At 45.3% G+C, this 20,149-nt stretch overlaps 1 protein-coding gene across 2 annotated transcripts in view; it reads left to right on the top strand.

The window, feature by feature from the left end:
* The window catches only part of LOC139548941 (ubiquitin-associated and SH3 domain-containing protein B-like), a 49,001-nt gene extending 36,595 nt beyond the window's left edge, over positions 1-12,406 (top strand). The window contains exons 14-15 of one of the 2 annotated variants that reach the window (XR_011669796.1): positions 165-370; positions 10,557-12,406. Coding sequence is in view for 1 of the 2 variants with exons in the window: in XM_071358914.1 (XP_071215015.1) it covers positions 165-302 (138 nt within the window). In the remaining variant the exon portion in view is untranslated. Of the gene's footprint in view, positions 1-164 lie in introns of both variants that reach the window. The other variant, XM_071358914.1, reaches the window with a different exon arrangement.
* Positions 12,407-20,149: the final 7,743 nt, after the last annotated feature.

Genomic DNA, 20,149 nt, shown 5'->3' with positions numbered 1-20,149 from the left:
CTTTTTCACTCTTACTTTCACTCTATGCCGGTCTCTCTGTACCTGTGTTTCTGCCTGTGTTTCTGTCTGTCTCTCTCTCTGTCTGCCTTTCTCTTTCTCCCCCCCTGCCTTTCCACCCATACTGCCTTTGTTGCGGCTGACGAGAGCCTCTTTCCCTCCTGTAGATCCCCTACCTGGGTTTCTGTTCCTGCGAGGAGCAGGGCGACACAGGGGTCTGGCAGCTGGTGGACCCGCCCATCCTGCCCCTCACACATGGACCCAACCACAGCTTCAACTGGAGGGAGACCCTCCTTCAGGAATGACATCCGCTTCCCTGGAGAGCAGACTTGCTCATCCCCATCCTGAGGCTTAAGTTTCTGCTCAAATAACAGTGAGAGACCCCACCAGAGTCAATGGGTGGTTGGACCTGGATGTACTGTACTGTACATATGGTCATTTGACAGTATTGTTGACATTTCTAATTTGACAGTATTGTTGTTAGTGAGAGCAGAGAGAGAAGAGAGTGAAGTTGGAGAGGGCAGGGCTACTGTAAGTGTAACGATCTGAGTGTCGGGAGGTGCGAAGTCAGACGCAGGAACAGCAGAGCTTCAATATGTTGAGTCTTTTAATACTCAACTTGCAAACACAATGTCCAACACGGACGTACTGGGTGTCACACACAACGGTCCAACGACACGATAAACAAACCCAGTCCACAATAATAACATCCACTCCCGAAATCCAAAAGCCACAATGAAACAATCCCGCACAAAGAAGCGTCCGGGCTGGCTGACTAATAAAGCCACACTAATTAACAATTAACTGAACACAGGTGATACAAATAAACACATAAGGAGGGGGAGGAAAAAGAGTCAGTGGCAGCTAGTAGGCCAGTGACGACGACCGCCGAGCGCCACCCGAACGGGAAGGAGAGCCTGCCTCGGTTGAAGTCGTGACAGTACCCCCCCTCTGACGCGCGGCTCCCGCAGCGCGCCGACACCGGCCTCGAGGTCGACCCGGAGGACGAGGCGCGGGGCGATCCGGATGGAGGCGATGGAAATCCCTTAACATAGATGGATCCAAAATGTCCTCCACCGGTACCCAGCACCTCTCCTCAGGACCGTACCCCTCCCAGTCCACGAGGTACTGCAGGCCCCTCACCCGGCGTCTCGAGTCCAGAATGGCCCGTATCGTGTACGCCGGGGACCCCTCGATGTCCAGAGGGGGGGAGGGACCTCCGGCACCTCACCGTCCTGCAGGGGACCAGCTACCACCGGCCTGAGGAGAGACACATGAAACGAGGGGTTAATACGATAATAGGAAGGGAGTTTTAATCGATAACACACCTCGTTTATTCTCCTCAGGACTTTGAAGGGCCCTACACACTGCGGCCTCAGCTTCCGGCAGGGCAAGCGGAGGGGTAGGTTTCGGGTCGAGAGCCAGACCCTTTCCCCCGGTACAAACACGGGAGCCTCACTGTGGTGGCGGTCAGCGCTCCTCTTCTGCCTCCTAGTGGCTTGTTGAAGGGACTCCTGGACGGCCCTCCAGGTCTCCTTGGAGCGCTGTACACACTCCTCCACCGCAGGAGCCTCAGTCTGGCTCGGATGCCATGGTGCCAGGACCGGCTGGTACCCCAACACACACTGAAAGGGGGACACATTAGTAGAGGAGTGGCGTAGTGAGTTCTGAGCCATCTCGGCCCAGGGAATGTATCTCGCCCACTCCCCTGGCCGGTCCTGGCAATAGGACCGCAGAAACCTACCCACCTCCTGGTTCACTCTCTCCACCTGCCCATTACTCTCGGGGTGAAAACCGGAAGTCAAGCTGACCGTGACCCCCAGACGCTCCATGAACGCCCTCCATACTCGGGACGTGAACTGGGGGCCCCGATCAGAAACGATGTCCTCCGGCACCCCGTAGTGCCGGAAGACGTGAGTGAATAAGGCTTCCGCAGTCTGTAGGGCAGTAGGGCTACCGGGCAACGGGAGGAGACGGCAGGACTTAGAAAACCGATCCACAATTACCAGAACCGTAGTGTTTCCCTGAGAAGGGGGAAGATCGGTCAGGAAGTCCACGGACAGATGAGACCATGGCCGTTGTGGAACGGGGAGGGGTTGCAACTTCCCTCTAGGAAGGTGCCTAGGAGCCTTACTCTGAGCGCATACCGAACAGGAGGAGACATAAACCCTAACGTCCCGAGCTAAGGTAGGCCACCAATACCTTCCCCGAAGGCTCCCCACTGTCCTCGTCACCCCAGGGTGACCCGAGGAGGGTAGGACATGAGCCCACCGAATCAGCCGGTCCCGAACACCAAGCGGTACGTACTTACGGCCCGCCGGGCACTGAGGAGGCGCGGGTTCCGCCCGTAACGCCCGCTCGATGTCCGAGTCCACCTCCCATACCACTGGCGCTATCAGCCTCGAGGCGGGGATGATGGGAGTGGGCTCGGTGGTCCTATCCTCCGTGTCGTGAAGGCGAGACAGTGCGTCAGCCTTTACGTTTTGGGAACCGGGTCTGTAGGACAACGTGAATCTAAACCGGGTGAAAAACATGGCCCACCTTGCCTGACGCGGGTTCAGTCTCCGAGCTGCCCGAATATACTCCAGATTCTGGTGGTCGGTCCAGATGAGAAAAGGGTGCTTAGCCCCCTCAAGCCAGTGTCTCCACACCTTCAGAGCCCTGACCACCGCTAACAACTCCCGATCCCCCACATCATAGTTACGCTCCGCTGCACTGAGCTTACTAGAGAAGAAAGCGCAGGGGCGGAGTTTTGGTGGCGTACCCGAGCGCTGTGATAGCACGGCACCCACCCCAGCCTCGGACGCGTCCACCTCCACTATGAATGCTAAAGAGGGATCCGGGTGCGCCAACACGGGAGCATCCGTGAACAGAGCCTTCAACCTGTTGAAAGCTCCGTCCGCCGCCGCTGACCACCGCAACCGCACCGGGCCCCCCTTTAGCAGTGAGGTAATGGGAGCCGCTACCTGACCAAAACCCCGGATAAATCTCCGGTAGTAGTTGGCAAAACCCAAAAACCGCTGCACCTCTTTCACCGTGGTTGGAGTCGGCCAATTACGCACGGCCTTTATGCGGTCACTCTCCACCACCACCCCCGAGGTGGAAATGCGATAACCCAGGAAGGAGACGGCTTGTTTGGAGAACACACACTTCTCAGCCTTGACGTATAGGTCATGCTCCAGCAGTCTGCCAAGCACTTTGCGCACCAGAGATACATGCGCGGCTTGAGTAGTTGAGTAGATCAGAATGTCATCGATATACACAACTACCCCCTGCACGTGCAGGTCCCTGAGAATGTCGTCTACAAAGGATTGGAAAACAGCTGGAGCATTCTTTAACCCATACGGCATGACGCAGTACTCATAGTGGCCCGATGTGGTACTAAATGCGGTTTTCCACTCGTCTCCTTTCCGAATACGCACCAGACTGTACGCGCTCCTGAGGTCCAGTTTTGTAAAGAACTGCGCTCCGTGAAATGATTCCACCGCCGAAGCGATGAGAGGTAGTGGGTAACTAAACCCCACTGTGATGGCATTTAGACCTCTATAATCAATACACGGACGCAAACCTCCCTCCTTCTTCTTCACAAAAAAGAAACTCGAGGAGACGGGTGAGATGGAGGGCCGAATGTACCCCTGTCCCAGAGACTCCGCGACATATGTCTCCATAGCCAACGTCTCCTCTTGGGACAAAGGGTACACGTGACTCTTGGGAAGCGCAGCGTTAACCTGGAGATCTATCGCACAATCCCTACCCGGTCGATGTGGTGGTAATTTCGTCGCTTTCTTTTTACAGAAAGCGATTGCCAAATCGGCATACTCGGGGGGAATGCGCACCGTGGAACCCTGGTCTGGACTCTCCACCGACGTGGCACCAATGGAAACTCCCAGACACCTTCCAGAACACTCCTCTGACCACCCCTGGAGAACCCCCTGTCTCCACGAAATACTGGGATTGTGCCGGGCCAACCAGGGAATACCCAGCACCACTGGAAACGCAGGCGAATCAATAATAAAGAGACTGATACGTTCCCTATGATTCCCCTGCGTCACCATGTCCAGGGGAACTGTGGCCTCCCTGACCACCCCTGACCCTAATGGTCGGCTATCTAGGGAGTGCACGGGAAAGGGAGAATCTATCGGCACGAGCGGAACGCCCAACTCTCGGGCGAGTCCGCGATCCATAAAGTTCCCAGCTGCACCTGAATCGACTAGTGCCCTATGCTGGGAAAAGGGGAAAAAATCAAGGAAAAAAAATTGAGACAAACATGTGACCGACAGGGGGTTCTGAGTGAGTTTGGTGCTGACTCACCTGGGGTGATCGAGAAGCGTTCCGCCTGACATCTCGACTCCCAGACAGACCCCCCCAGCACCGATCGGCCGTGTGTCCTCTCCGACCACAGCTGGTGCAGGGGAGGCCTCCTCCTCCGATACCCCTAGGCGCGGCCCCTCCCAACTCCATCGGGATGGGAGCCGGGGCACTGGGTGGTGGAACGCACAGGACCCTCTCCAAACGCCCGCGGGCAGCCAGCAGATTGTCCAGTCGGATGGACATGTCGATAAGCTCATCCAAAGACAGAGCGATGTCCCGACACGCTAGCTCCCTGCGGACGTCCTCCCGGAGACTACACCGGTAGTGGTCAATAAGGGCCCTGTCGTTCCACCCTGATCCCGCGGCCAAGGTCCGGAACTCCAGCGCGAAATCCTGTGCGCTCCTCCTCTCCTGCCTGAGATGAAATAGTCTCTCACCCGCCGCTCGGCCCTCTGGGGGGTGGTCAAACACGGCACGAAAACGACGGGTAAACTCCGGGTAGTGCTCCTTCGCTGAGTCCGGGCCATTCCAGACTGCGTTGGCCCACTCCAGAGCACGACCCGTTAGGCAGGAGACGAGGACACTCACCCTCTCCGCTCCCGAGGGAGTGGGGCGAACAGTGGCCAGGTATAGCTCCAGCTGGAGTAAGAACCCCTGGCACCCTGCCGCCGCTCCATCATAATCCCTCGGGAGCGTAAGACGGAGCGCGCTGGAGCCGGGGGATGGAGAGTCCTGTGGAAGGGGAGCCGAAGGTGGAGAGGAGGAGCCCACTCCTCTCCCATCGCTCCATTCTCTCCATCATCTGGTCCATGGCTGATCCGATCCGATGGAGGACGGTGGTGTGGTGGAGAACCCGTTCCTCCATCGATGGGAGAGGGTTGGCTGCTGCTCCTGCTGACTCCATTTTTGGTGCGGGATTCTGTAACGATCTGAGTGTCGGGAGGTGCGAAGTCAGACGCAGGAACAGCAGAGCTTCAATATGTTGAGTCTTTTAATACTCAACTTGCAAACACAATGTCCAACACGGACGTACTGGGTGTCACACACAACGGTCCAACGACACGATAAACAAACCCAGTCCACAATAATAACATCCACTCCCGAAATCCAAAAGCCACAATGAAACAATCCCGCACAAAGAAGCGTCCGGGCTGGCTGACTAATAAAGCCACACTAATTAACAATTAACTGAACACAGGTGATACAAATAAACACATAAGGAGGGGGAGGAAAAAGAGTCAGTGGCAGCTAGTAGGCCGGTGACGACGACCGCCGAGCGCCACCCGAACGGGAAGGAGAGCCTGCCTCGGTTGAAGTCGTGACAGTAAGTCTCAGGGCCTGGTTGATTGTGGAGGCTATCACTCAGCTGGCTACAGCAAGCACATGGACCATTACATATGACACCGCTGCGAGTCAACAGCGTGCCAGAAGGGAGTCACAAGGTTGAGAACATTGACCTAAAGAAATGAGCAGAATTGTTTGTGTTTGGAAAAGCAATTGCATTCCTTGTCCCGCTTGCAGATTAACTGTTGACGAGGGCAAATGTTATCCTCAAAAGCCCTTGACTGTAGCCGCAAGTCATCTCACAGATGTTTCCCAGCGTGGAATCTGTGTTTCTGTGTGTATAAAGTTGATCTCGTTGGGGGAAAAAACCTGCTAAACTTAATTCATGCTCTCTTGAATACTGTACGTACAACCACTTATTCATCCATTTAAACGGATTGCATTGTGGTCAATATGATGTCTTTTATGACTTTATGGTCACGTTGTATAAAAACTTTGTGTTAATGTAAGTAACCAGAAAAATACATCTTCGCCTGGTTGTAATGTGTTATGTGACAAGATAACAACCAACATATGACATATTTACTATGAAATCCTGAGCTCGTCATAAAAAATACATCTTTATGTGGTTGTAACCGAGACTAGTTGGAAATCTGGTTTTATGACTTCTTCCCAACCAGAAAACTGGTTTACAACTAGTTTACAACCAGAAAATGACGTCATTAAGACAGCATGTGCCAAATGTTTTTCACTGGGTGGCTTGTCACCTGGTTTGTTTGAAACAGTCTCGATGGCACAAAGTGCACTATTGACAATCACAGGTGAGCCTTGGTGAGGCTGGTCGAATAACCAGTAGTTAGGAAATTGTATGTGTTTGTTTTACATAATGTAAGGTCTTATGGCAGAATAGTTGTTGACCACTGCACTAGAAAACATCTTTCAGTCTTCCAGTTGTGAAATATCATATACAAAAGACCTGTCCCATGGTAGGGAAATACATGTTTTTCTCAGGTGTAGATTTCATTGTGACCTTATACAGTATGTGCATTTCATTGGGCCATGAAAATTGTTGTGAGCGCCTCTTAAGATTGAACCTGATTTCTCTTGATGTCTCAGTGATGTCAGAGAGATGTTCTCTGCTCATTGAGTCAGCTTTTGTTTAGCCTCATCTAAATCGATCTGATCTAATCTTTCTGCAAATATTGATTATTAAGGAGGCTCTTAAACAATGCTCTGGTGCTGTTCTTCCATTGATACATGCAAGTACGATACTTACAAGTACAATTACAAATTTGTGATAAAAGTGTCAGTGAGGAACAAAGCAGGCCTACATCAGAGGTTAGCCACATGCACTGTTGAGGAAACCCTGGAAACCTAAAAACTGAGGAGGAAGCCATCTCTGTCAATTTGTGTTAATTTATTTTCTCCAATATTATATTTCCAAATGTATATAAACGTTAATTTAAGAAATACATTTTTCACCTCACATAGTTTAGAGGACTAGTGGGCTAAGATGTGCAAAAGATTGAAATGAAAACAAACTGATTGAAGGAGGAGATGATACAGTATTCCCTGTATATTCAGATATGAGCATCTCTGAGGTGGGTTCTTTATTTTGTTTCAAATATTGTCTGAACCCCCCCCCCCCATATGATACTGACAGTATCACTGTTTCAGATATGTAGAAGTTACATATCAAATTAAAGAAATCAGGTCATTTTGTTTTGTATTGTTATCTTTTTGGGGGGGATGGAGAATTCCTTCAACAGTTTGTTCAATATGTAGTATTATGGTTTAGCCACTAGGTGTAGGTGTAAGACCTTTGGAGTTGACTACATACAGTATCTATCTTAGCAGAGGCGTCATGCCCATATGGGGCACAGGGGCACGTGCCCCCTCAGATTTGTTTTTTTTGTTTCAGATGTTAAATTAATTACTAACCTTAATTTTTAAGTCCACGTTTTATCATAATTATTTATAAAAATTATCTCTCAGCTGTATTTTGTGGAGGGGGCACACTTACTGGACCAGGCAAAGAGTACCCCCACCCACATATAATTGAACAGGTAAAGAGGTATGCTTAGATAACCTATGCAGGAAAATAGACATATTTTTACATAGAATTAGGCATAATGATTATGGATCTAGATTGCAGTAAAAATATGTTTCAGGTGTTTGCAAAATTCTCCATCATTACGTACTTTGTGCCCCCTTTAAAATAATAGGTGCATGACATCCCTGCCTGAAGTGATTTAAAAACAAATAAATCCTTAGAAAGGGATGATGGAAGTAGACATAGATAACAAAGTGAAAGGAATAAGATACTGTGATATTGTGTAAAATTAAAAAAATCTAATCTTTCGAGCTTTTGGTGGGATGGATTTTTGGCCTGCCTGGTGACATCAACAGGAGGTAAATTAGACCAATAAGAAAGAGAGTTCCAAACCTCTCTGACAATAACAACTAGGTTTCACTTTTCCCCTCCCCACTCAGACCACTCCCAGACAGTCCTAGCTAAATTCTTGTTTGAGAAAGTGCTCTTTGCCAAGCAGTTTCTTTTTGACCTTTTAAATTGAAAACAATCACATTAAGGTACTTAATTGTTACCCAGAAAGTATATGATACTAGCATAAAAACAGCTGTGTTAGACCTTTAAAGGGATACTTCAGGATTTTGGCAATTTTTATGTCTCTGTCCAGTATAAGGGAAGTTAGAGGTAGTTTTGTGAGACAATGCTAACTAGCGAAGCACAATGACTGGAAGTCTATGTACCCATAGACTTCCAGTCATTGCGCTAACGCTAGTTAGCAACTTCCTTCAAACTGCACACAGGGACATAACAATGGTATCCACAAATTCATCTGACTCTGAGGAAGTAGATAAAGGGCCTTATTGCTAAAATCCTGAAGTATCTCTTTAAGTCAGGTTAAACCAGACTGAGCTCTGCCGTCAGTCTGATTTACCAGGCAAACGTGACCATATCACACGTGATGATGATGCATTTATGTCGTCAGCACCACTGATAATGTACCAAGCAACACACGTAATCATGCATACAAGTAGGCTATACATCCCCACAGTGGCGCTGTCATAATACCCATAAAACCTAGAGGTCAAACAGGGAAATGGTTCTAATAATTTTTCCCATATGGAATTTTAGAAACACTTAAAATGTTTCGTGTAGGCTTACCCTGGCGTGACGTTTTGATAACCATGTAAATCTCTCTCGGACAAGGTGACTTTTATCAATATATTCGGCTCTATTTAATATCAGAATCGAAAATGCCACTTAGCATCAAGTAGACATCATACAAGACTACAAATCCCTGCAAGCTCCTGCACGTCATCTCTAGCTGACACCTTTGCCTTCAGGTATTGTGTCAATATAAAACTTGCACAAGACAGTTCCCAGAATTGTCAATTTAAAGAAATGTTGCCAATTTATTCATTACTAAATGTAGCTAACATTAGATAGTTAATCCAGAGATTCTTACCTTTGCCTCGATTCTGCAGTCTTGCCCAGATCATCATGGCATTTGTAGTTCTTTATGATAGCCACATTAGCAGCTAATTAGTGTTTCATTTTGAAGGGGGTAAATACAGGCCTTGTACTAGGAGATTTACATGGTTATCAAAACGTCACGTCAGGTTAAGCCTACACGAAATACAGCCCTTATTTTAAGTGTTTCTAAAATACCCTATGGGAATGGTGGAAACACGATTGGAACCATTTCCTCATACTGTGGTACTCTATGGTATGACTACAAATCTGACAACCAACTTATACCTCTGATTATGTGCATAAAACTTCCATGAGAGTCAATTGTGTATCAATCATCTTGTTGAGTTTTTTGGGAAACAAACAGCATCCTTCTATCAATAGCATCTTTCTCACTTGTTGAATCCTTATCTCTGTGTAATTAGAGACCCAAATGCAACATTTATTTACTCTGACGTTGGGTTATTGTTGCACAGACTTCCAATTATATTTTGTGGCCTGCTCATCCCTATTTACTCCAGCGTATAAATACACCTGGGGCTTTGGGGCTCTGGTTTCAGACACTGTTTCAGCACCGGCAGCAGCTTAAAAAGCCTGGCCAACGGGTTTATCCGAGCTGGGGATATTCGATCTCTGCCACTCTTGTCCTGATTTAACCTGAACTCTCCTTTAATGAGCCAGTCCTCTCCCATCCCCAACAGAACTCTGATTTGGAGGCCAAATTAAATGTATTAGTTAGATTTTTGGTATGTGCTATGATTGCCCTCTTCTAAAATACCTAAAGTAGACTGGGAAATGAGAGAAGTGATGCATTGACCCACTTGGATGTAAACAGGACTTTTTATTACCTGGGGCTAAAATCTCCACGTAGCAAAGCATCATCTACTACTGCAGTGCAGAAAAACTCAGCAACCATCTGAAAACAAACAAGTTTCTATTAAATCTCCCAGACAGATGCTTATTGATGCATGAAAAAAATATTTGCTGAATATACAACTTTGTTGAAAACCTCTGTATAGAAATAGGTCAACAACAAAACGTTTTATTGAGGAAATTGATATCAAGGTAGATATCAGTTAGATATACTTAGGTAGATATTCAACATAAATATACAGTTCAATTAAGAATTCTGTTGAACAACTTGATGTAAGGACATTTCGTGTTTTGTGTCCTAATCTTCCTGTCAAAACAAGAGTGATGTTTTACCTTTGACATAATCTCTCAAAGTCTTTCAGAGTTTAATCTATTCCCCATCTACAGTAGTATGGAGATCCAGGGTGTCTAGGTCACATGTTCCCCTCCTTTGTTTCCCCTCAAATTGAAGACCAGCACTTTTGTGTGTATCTATTAATTATTTTGGGTTTGCAGTTACTTTTTTATTAGAAATTGTGTCTTTTTAGTTTATCAAGATTTAACTTGCTTTGCTGTGCTTCTCTTTTTGTTTCCTCTACTTGATTTATTGTAGACTCCTGCCCCTTGTCTGGTCACCTTGGAGACGGGAGTTGGTCAAGGTCTGCCACAACTGTGCCTGTTGACTAACAAGCTACCTGAGCTACTTAAAATTGAGCTTTTAGTCCACTCTGGGCCTGCTGTTGGAGGGGGAAGTCACCACCAACACAAACACCACCACCACCTTCCCCCAGCTGCCGCCTACCTGGAACCAGAGGGAGACCTGAGTTGACAATGCTGTCTAGCATTCAGTTAAGGGACAGTCGACCCCTACACCTGTGTGAGTGGTATGTCTGTCTCACATCATCGTCAGTGTCCAGCCTCTGTTGCAGATTGGAGTTTTCCTTAAATCAAATCAAATTTTATTGGTCACATACACGTGTTTAGCAGATGTTATTGTGGGTTTAGCGAAATGCTTGTGTTTCTAGCTCCAACAGTGCAGTAATATCTAACAATTTCACAACAATACACACAATATACACACATCCAAAGTAAAGGAATGGAATTAAGAATATATAAATATTTGGACGAGCAATGTCGGAACGGCATAGACTAAGATACAGTAGAATAGAATAGAGTATATACATATGAGACGAGTAATACAAAATATGTAAACATTATTAAAGTGACCAGTGTTCCATTATTAAAGCACCCAGTGATTTCAGGTCTATGTATATAGCGCAGCAGCCTCTAGGGTGCTACTGATGGCTATTTAACAGTCTGATGGCCTTGAGATATAAGCTGTTTGTAGTCTCTCGGTCCCAGCTTTGATGCACCTGTACTGACCTCGCCTTCTGGATGATAGCGGGGTGAACAGGCAGTAGCTCGGGTGGTTGTGGTCCTTAATGATCTTTTTGACCTTCCTGTGACATCGGGTGCTGTAGGTGTCCTGGAGGGAAGGCAGTTTGCCCCCGGTGATGGGTTGGGCAAACCGCACCACCCTCTGGAGAGCCCTGCGGTTCCGTCTTATTCTGAAGGCAGCTCTGACTTGAGGACAGAAACACATGTGATTAGTTCATTTTAGGAAACAAATGTGATTGGTTCAGTTTAGGGTTATGTGTTGAAGTTAGGTTAGAAAACAAAATTGCACTATGTTGAACAAGGAAAACTTCACTCAACACCTCTGTAGTGAACTCATAGACAAGTTGTTTTCTGTGGATAGATGCTGGCTTTGGCATCAGTGTACAACCAATTACAGGGACCCACCAGGGTTACTGCACACTCCAATCTCCACAAACTCAGCCTGGAAGAGCAGACCTGTGCTGCCTCTGAAGAACTATGTTTTTGCATGTTTCTAGTAATGCCAATGTTTACAGTACATGGGCTGATGTCGACTTTGAAAAAACTCCTAACACCCCTGGATTGGGCTGTGTCGGTATCATTTCCGAAGCTCTTCTATTGATTGTGTTTATCCTCTGTGATTGCAATATTCCAGTCTCTCATTAGTCTGATGTTGATTAATTTGTTTAGCCTTTTGTTTAATGCCAAGCTATAAACCACACCAATTCCTCACGGATGTCTGAGGGACCCAAATAAATGCCTCACTGTTTATCTTCTCTTATTGCCTGAAACCTAATTTGTATTGGACAAGATACAGGGTGAGTGTTATTTTTAGGGAACTTCCACAAGAATACACTATGCTCATTTATTGACCAATATTTAAAAAAGGAACATGTTGGAAGTTGTGTATCGCATTGGTCTACACCCCAAATAATGGTTTTGAAAAGGTGTGACTGAGATAGAATCATGGCAACGGTATTATTACAACTGCCAGGTCGCAGTTGTAAATGAGAACTTGTTCTCAACTGGCCTACCTGGTTAAATAAAGCTGAAATATTTTGTTTCAATAAAAATTCCATGCCTGTACCAAGTTTCATGCTTTTATGAAATAATTTATATATATTTTTTCACATATCGCCTGGACTATGTATACATGATGGTACTATCATGTTGTTTGTGTGAATGCAAATATAGTATTGTGTTGATTATTGCATTTCCTCACAATATGTGTTGAAGATGCCATATTATTTGGACAATGTAATGAATAGGTTTTTGGTGGCTACAGACCTTTTCTAATTCCAGTGCATTTTCTCATACAAAACTATAAATTAACTTAAGCATCTGCAGCTGAAGAACTAGGCTTTCGATTGAACATTTATGATATTGACTTAGTGGTTTTGTACAGATGTCTTTCAGGCAGGTATTGATTATCAGAAAATAAATAATAGATCCTCATGAAATAATGAAGTAGTTGCAGTTGATTAGAACGTTTTTATTAAGCCCTTACTCCATATGTAATCAACCTTTTTCCATAGGCCAGTCACATTCATTGTTCGTTGCCTTAAATGTCTTGATTTATGGAGTGATAGGCCACGGAAGAGGCTGATAAAAGCACAGGCGATTTCATGCCTCTTAAAAAACAAGTAATTATCGGAGAGCAGTGAATCTTTGCAATCAAATAGTGCTCTCCGTGTTCTTCTCAAGCTTTTAAACTAATTCGTGATTGATCGCTAATTATCGGTGACGGAGCCTCTCGAGACAGCTGTACTTCCCACCTCAAACATCCCCCCGCCTTTTCTCTGATTGAAAGAGCTATAACTTTCAAACGGTCGACTCTGCTCGTTGTTTGGTTGAGTCAATACACTTCAAGACGTTTGAATAATCATTGTGCCCTTTCCCAATAAAGAAGGTTGTTTCACAACAATAAAGCATCAGGCACCCAATATTACCTGCTGGATGGTGCAATAATGGTAAGCACTACTAAATAACCTAACAATTTAGATTGAAATACATCAGTATTGCATCGTTATTACAATTGAATATGGTTACATAGCCTAGCATACTGTTGCTTCCGAGGTAAATATCCTAGACCTAGAAGATCGCTAAACATGTACCAATATCACAGTGAAATGGTCAAAGAAACGACTCCTAATTGGCTAAATATTGATTGCAGTGAGTCAAAAATGTTGGCTCAAGAACCCCTGGACTTGTTCCCTTTCCAGGCGACACGTGACAGGAGTTGCTCTCTATGGCCAGCGCAATTGATGTGAGCTATTTGGATCTGAATCGCCATTCTCCCACTAAGTAAAGCATTAAGAATGGGTGTCGTCAATGACAATGAATTTGTTTTCAGCGCTAGATCAATTGAGGTCTGCTTTTGTCTGTCTTGGAAATCTATTCGCCAATTGCATTGCCTCGAGCCTTAGGATAGGCTATAAAAGTGGACTTCGTTTTTCAAGCAGTATAAAGGCTAGCCTGCATCAGTGATGCTGGCAAACTCAGTTGTAGACTAGTCTACCATAACAAGTGACCAAAGAATATCTCCTGACCATTCTCTGACAAAATTTGGGACCAAAAGAGGACCAAACTATGCGCTGCACTTGACGCGTAGGCTAAGCGATAGGCTATATTACCAGGTAGGTAATGCTATACCATTCTTGATTTATAGGCCTATTTGATTATTATTGGCTGTAATGGTAATATAATAATGATAATAAAAATGGCCTAATTATTAATCAATTAAAGTTTCAGTAATCAGGCAATTAACGCAAAAATGTAGGTCGAAATCTTGTTCTATGTTTATTGTCTGCCCATATCTTTTGAATTCAGGTGGCTATGGCAAATATAATCAAGAGGTAATTTCAGCATGATTTCGACTTTTTGTGTCTCAACGTTCTGATTGTTTCCAGGAAAGTTCATATTTGCAAAATATATGGGTTTCAAGATGAAAGGGGTCTTTTGACAATAATAAGGTGTACACTTTACATACAGTAAGTACTTCATTGATACATTTGACATAAGGCCCCCTCTTATTGAATTGACTTTCTGCAAATGTTTGGGTGCTGACTGCATCAGTGGAGAGACTGGTTGTATATGCAGATATTCTAATGCAGTGAGGGGTGTGAGGTTATAATTTATATTTCTAGTTTTTCCTAGAATTAACTTTGTGGCTTTCACTGTCGATGACATCGATAAATGATCAGGCATGGACGTTCGACAAATGAGTGATAGAAAATCTGAAACCGAAATGCCTGTGACATTATGTGCAATTTGAATCCAGTGGGGGTCACTGGAGAGCCATCTTGTGAGGTAGGCATGACGCTCCAACCCCTCTAGGCGAGCTGGCTGCCCTCAACAATCCAGTCAGTGTTGTTGGTTGCTCTGGCCCGAACTATGTTGTCGGCTGTCTTGGACTTTAGGACCTACTGTTGAGAACGCTGTTCAATTGGCTCTGATAAAGGTTTATGTTTTGATTATCTTTGAACTGTTATTTCATGGTAATTTATGTCATTGCATTTGCACAACTGTGCATGTTGTTGTTACCCTTATAAAAAAAGATGTCCGTTTTTAAACAGGAGTAAAAGTGAAGTTACTGGAGGCAACTTTTTTGGACCAGTAATTGCAGAATAACTGCACTGTAACTTCAGTTATACTGCAAAATTACAAAATGCAAAATTACAAAAAAACATTTATTTTGTTACGTTTTCCTAATTAATCGACACACAATAACCCATAATGACAAAGCGAAAACAGGTTTTTAGATTTTTTTTGCAAATGTATATAAAAAAAAAAACAACAGAAATACCTTATTTACATAAATATTCAGACACTGCTATGAGACTCGAAATTGAGCTCAGGTGCATCCTGTTTCCATTGATCATCCTTGAGATGTTTCTACAGTTGATAGAGTCCACCTGTGGTAAATTCAATTGATTGGACATGATTTGGAAAGGCACACACCTGTCTATATAAGGCTCCACAGTTGACAGTGCATGTCAGAGCAAAAGCAAGTCATGAGGTCGAAGGGATTGTCCATAGAGCTTTGAGGCAGCATTGTGTCGAGGCACAAATCTGGGGAAGGGTACCAAAACATTTCTGCAGCATTGAAGGTCTCCAAGAACAGTGGCCTCCATCATTCTTAAATGGAAGAAGTTTGGAACCACCAAGACTCTTCCTAGAGCTGGCTGCCTGGCCAAACTGAGCAATCGGGGGAGAAGGGCATTGGTCAGGGAGGTGACCATGAACTTGATGGTCACTCTGACAGAGCTCCAGAGGTCCTCTGTGGAGATGGGAGAACCTTCCAGAAGGACAACCATCTCTGCAGCACTCCATCAATCAGCCTTTATGGTAGAATGGCCAGACTGAAGCCACTCCTCAGTAAAATGCACATGACAGCCCGCTTGGAGTTTGCCAAAAGGCACCTAAAGGACTCTCAGACCATAAGAAACAAGATTCTCTGTTCTGATCAAACCAAGATTGAACTCTTTGGCCTGAATGCCAAGCATCATGTCTGGAGGAAACCTGACACCATCCTTATGGTGAAGCATGGTGGTGGCAGCAGGGGATGTTTTTCAGGGGCAGGGACTGGGAGACTAGTCAGGATCAAGGGAAAGATGAACGGAGCAAAGTACAAAGATCCTTGTTGAAAACCTGCTCTAGATCACTCAGGACCTCAGACTGGGGCGAAGGTTCACCTTCCAACAGGACAACTACCCTAAGCACACAGCCAAGACAATGTAGGAGTGGCTTTGGGACAAATCTCTAAATGTCCTTGAGTGGCCCAGCCAAAGTCCGGATGTGAACCCGATCGAACATCTCTGGAGAGACCTGAAAATAGCTGTGGCCAGACTGTGACGCTCCCCATCCAACCTGACATAGCTTGAAAGGATCTTCAGAGAAGAATGGGAGAAACTCCCGAAGTACAGGTGTGCCAAGATTTGTACTGTCATACCCAATAAGACTTGAGGCTGATATCGCTGCCAAAGGTGCTTCAGTAAAGATTTTGTATTGTATTGTGCCTTCATTTAACTAGGCAAGTCAGTTAAGAACAAATTCTTATTTTTAATGACGGCCTAGGAACAGTGGGTTATCTGCCTTGTTCAGGGGCAGAACGACCGATTTGTACCATGTCAGCTCGGGTACTGAGTAAAAGGTACTGAGTAAAGGGTCTGAATACTTATGTAAATGTGATATTTCAAAAAAACTGTTTTTGCTTTGTCATTATGGGGTGTTGTGTGTAGATTGATGAGGAAGAAAAATTATTTAATCCATTTTAGAATAAGGCTGTAAAATAACAAAATGTTGAAAAAGTCAAGGGTTCTGAATACTTTCAAAATGCACTGTAATCTTGGAAAGAATGTACAGTAAGTAGGCCTATATTTGTATTTTCCCCCACAATGAAATCGGGGAGGGGACTGTGGATCAGTCTCAGTCCATCCGTTTGTACATAAGTCACACGTGATATCTCAGACAGCACTGACCCAATTTTGACAACTTGGGTGTATGATGCACCTTGCCATACAGATATATCATTTACAAAATTATGCTGATTGGCCAACGGGGGGCACTGCATCATTCGTGGGGGACTACATGTTGCCTTTTTTTGATCATGGTTAGTGATACATCCTGCAGTCATACGAGACAAAGTACTCACCAAGCTGTCACCAAGCTCTCTCTCTCTCTCTCTCTCTCTCGCGAGACTGATCAGAGAGGTCGTGTGTAGAGCTCTGTCATTTTTCTTTACATAATTTCTTTCTTATTTCTATTTTAATGGTGGAGGGGTAAAACATTGTTATTGTATGTCACAATGAAATCGGAAGGGGTACTATGGATCTGTCTCTGTTCATTCGTATGTTAGTCACACGCAATATCTCAGACACCGCTGGCCCGATTTTGACGAAACTTGGGTGAGTGATGCGTCTTGCCATAGAGATCCGGCATTTACAAAATGACACTGATTGGCCCAAATTTCAGGGGACAACATGTTTATGGTTGTAAAATTGTATTTTAGCATGCAGGTATGCATTAATGTTGTATAACTTGTTATAATGTCTTATAACAAGGCATAATACTGTATGTATAATACTGTTTATTTTCTTCCAAGATGGCGTAGCAGTGGGGATATCTGTTTTGATTGTCTTGTATATATCGTTTTTCTTCGTATATATTTGTATAATTTTTTAAAATCTCATTTTCCACCTACGGACTGAACATACTCTCCTGCAACCTGCCTCACCCAATGTGGTGTGGATCTGCTATTTTTACACTTTTGAACCGGAACCCCCTTCTGAAGCTAGCCAGCTAACTAGCTACTAGCTAGTAGTCAGTTAGCCACTGCTAGCGGTCATCACCGTTACTTGGACTGCCAGCCTCAGCCCGGGCAACTCTTACCAGCCTGCACAGCGCGATATCTACCCAGAGCATATCGGACTGCTTTTCTCTACTACATCTCCGGATTCCTACTGCAAGCTCTGAACCTTTATTCCGGATCATCGCAGCTAGCTAGCTGCTATCCGAGTGGCTACTCCTGTCTAACGTCTCTGTCCCGAAGCAAGCACCAGTTAGCCTGGAGCTAGCCTCGAACTAGGCCCATCTCCCGGCTAGCCCGAAGAGATCCATCAAGCAATCCCTGGGCTTCAATTACCTTTTTTGCTAATTGGCCTGGACCCTTTGCTGCTGACACGGAGCCCAACCGATCCATCACGACTGGTCTACCGACGTAACTGTCTGAGGGGGTTTCTGTCCCGAAGCAAGCACCAGTTAGCCTGGTGCTAGCTTCGAGCTAGGCCCTTCTCCCGGCTAGCCGAAGAATTCCATCAGATTATTCCTGGGCTTCAATACCTCTTCTGCCAATTGGCTTGGACCCTTTTCTGCCGACACGGAGCCCCGCCGATCCATCAGGACTGGTCTGCAGACTGGTCTGGTCTGAGGGGGTTTCAACAGACTCTCTCATTGCGACGTCCCCCTGAAGCCCATCTGCTAGCCTGCTGCTAGCCCCGGCCTGCTAGCTGTCTGAATTGTCGTGCCTCCAGCTTGCCTAGCTACTCACTGGACCCTATGTTCACTCGGCTACACATGCCTCTCCCTAATGTCAATATGCCTTGTCTATTGCTGTTTTGGTTCGTAATTTTTGTCTTATTTCACTGTAGAGCCTCCAGCGCTGCTCAATATATCTTAGCTAGCCCTTATGTTCCACCCCCCACACATGCGGTGACCGCACCTAGCTTAAATGGTGCCTCAAGAGACAAAACCTCTCTCATCGTCACTCAATGCCTAGGCTTACCTCCACTGTACTCACATCCTACCACACCCTTGTCTGTACATTATGCCTTGAATCTATTCTTCTGCGCCCAGAAACCTGCTCCTTTTACTCTCTGTTCCGAACGCACTAGACGAACAGTTCTTTTTTCCTTTAGCCATACTCTTATCCTACTCCTCCTTTGTTCCTCTGGTGATGTAGAGGTTAACCCTGCAGCCCCCAGCATCACTCCCATTCCCCAGGCGCTCTCATTTGTTGACTTCTGTAACTGTAAAAGCATTGGTTTCATGCATGTTAACATTAGAAGCCTCCTCCCTAAATTTGTTTTATTCACTGCTTTAGCACACTCCACCAACCCGGATGTCCTAGCCGTGTCTGAATCCTGGCTTAGGAAGGCCACCAAAAATCCAGCAATTTCCATCCCTAACTATAACATTTTCCGACAATATAGAACTGCCAAAGGGGACAGAGTTGCAATCTACTGCAGAGATAGCCTGCAGAGTTCTGTCATACTATCCAGGTCTGTGCCCAAACAATTCAAGCTTCTACTTTAAAAAATCCACCTTTCCAGAAACAAGTCTTTCAATGTTGCCGCTTGTTATAGACCCCCCTCGGCCCCCAGTTATGCCCTGTACACCATATGTGAATTGATCGCCCCTCATCTATCTTCAGAGTTTGTACTGTTAGGTGACCTAAACTGGGACATGCCGTCCTACAATCTAAGCTAGATACCCTATATCTCACACAAATCATCAAGGAACCTACCAGGTACAACCCTAAATCCATAACCATGGGCACCCTCTTAGATGTCATCCTGACCAACCTGCCCTCGAAATACACCTCTGCTGTCTTCAACCAGGATCTCAGCGATCACTGCTTCATTGCCTGCGTGCGTACTGGGTCCGCGGTCAAACGACCAATCCGCATCACTGTCAAATGCTCCCTAAAACACTTCAGCAAGCAAGCCTTTCTAATCGACCTGGCCCGGGTATCCTGGAAGGATATTGACCTCATCCCGTCAGTAGAGGATGCCTGGTTGCTCTTCAGAAGCGCTTTCCTCTCCATCTTAATGCCCCATTCAAAAAATGTAGAACTAAGAACAGATATAGCCCTTGGTTCACGCCAGACTTGACTGGCCTTGACCAGCACAAAAACATCCTGTGGCATTCTGCATTAGCATCGAATAGCCCCCTCGATATGCAACTTTTCAGGGAAGTCAGGAACCAAAATACTCAGTCAGTTAGGAAAGCTAAGGCTAGCTTTTTCAAAGAGAAATTTGCTTCATGTAGCACTAATTCCAAAAAGTAGAGGTCGACCGATTATGCTTTTTCAACGCCGATACCGATTATTGGACCCAAAAAAGCCAATAGCGATTAATCGGACGATTTAAAAAAATATTTTTTATTTGTAATAATGACAATTACAACAATACTGAATGAACACTTATTTTAACTTAATATAATACATCAATAAAATCAATTTAGCCTCAAATAAATAATGAAACATGTTCAATTTGGTTTAAATAATGCAAAAACAAAGTGTTGGAGAAGAAAGTAAAAGTGCAATATGTG

The sequence above is a fragment of the Salvelinus alpinus genome, chromosome 22 (assembly GCF_045679555.1).
Source record: "Salvelinus alpinus chromosome 22, SLU_Salpinus.1, whole genome shotgun sequence".
Lineage (NCBI taxonomy): Eukaryota > Metazoa > Chordata > Actinopteri > Salmoniformes > Salmonidae > Salvelinus > Salvelinus alpinus.
This window is presented reverse-complemented; position numbering and strand designations above follow the sequence as displayed.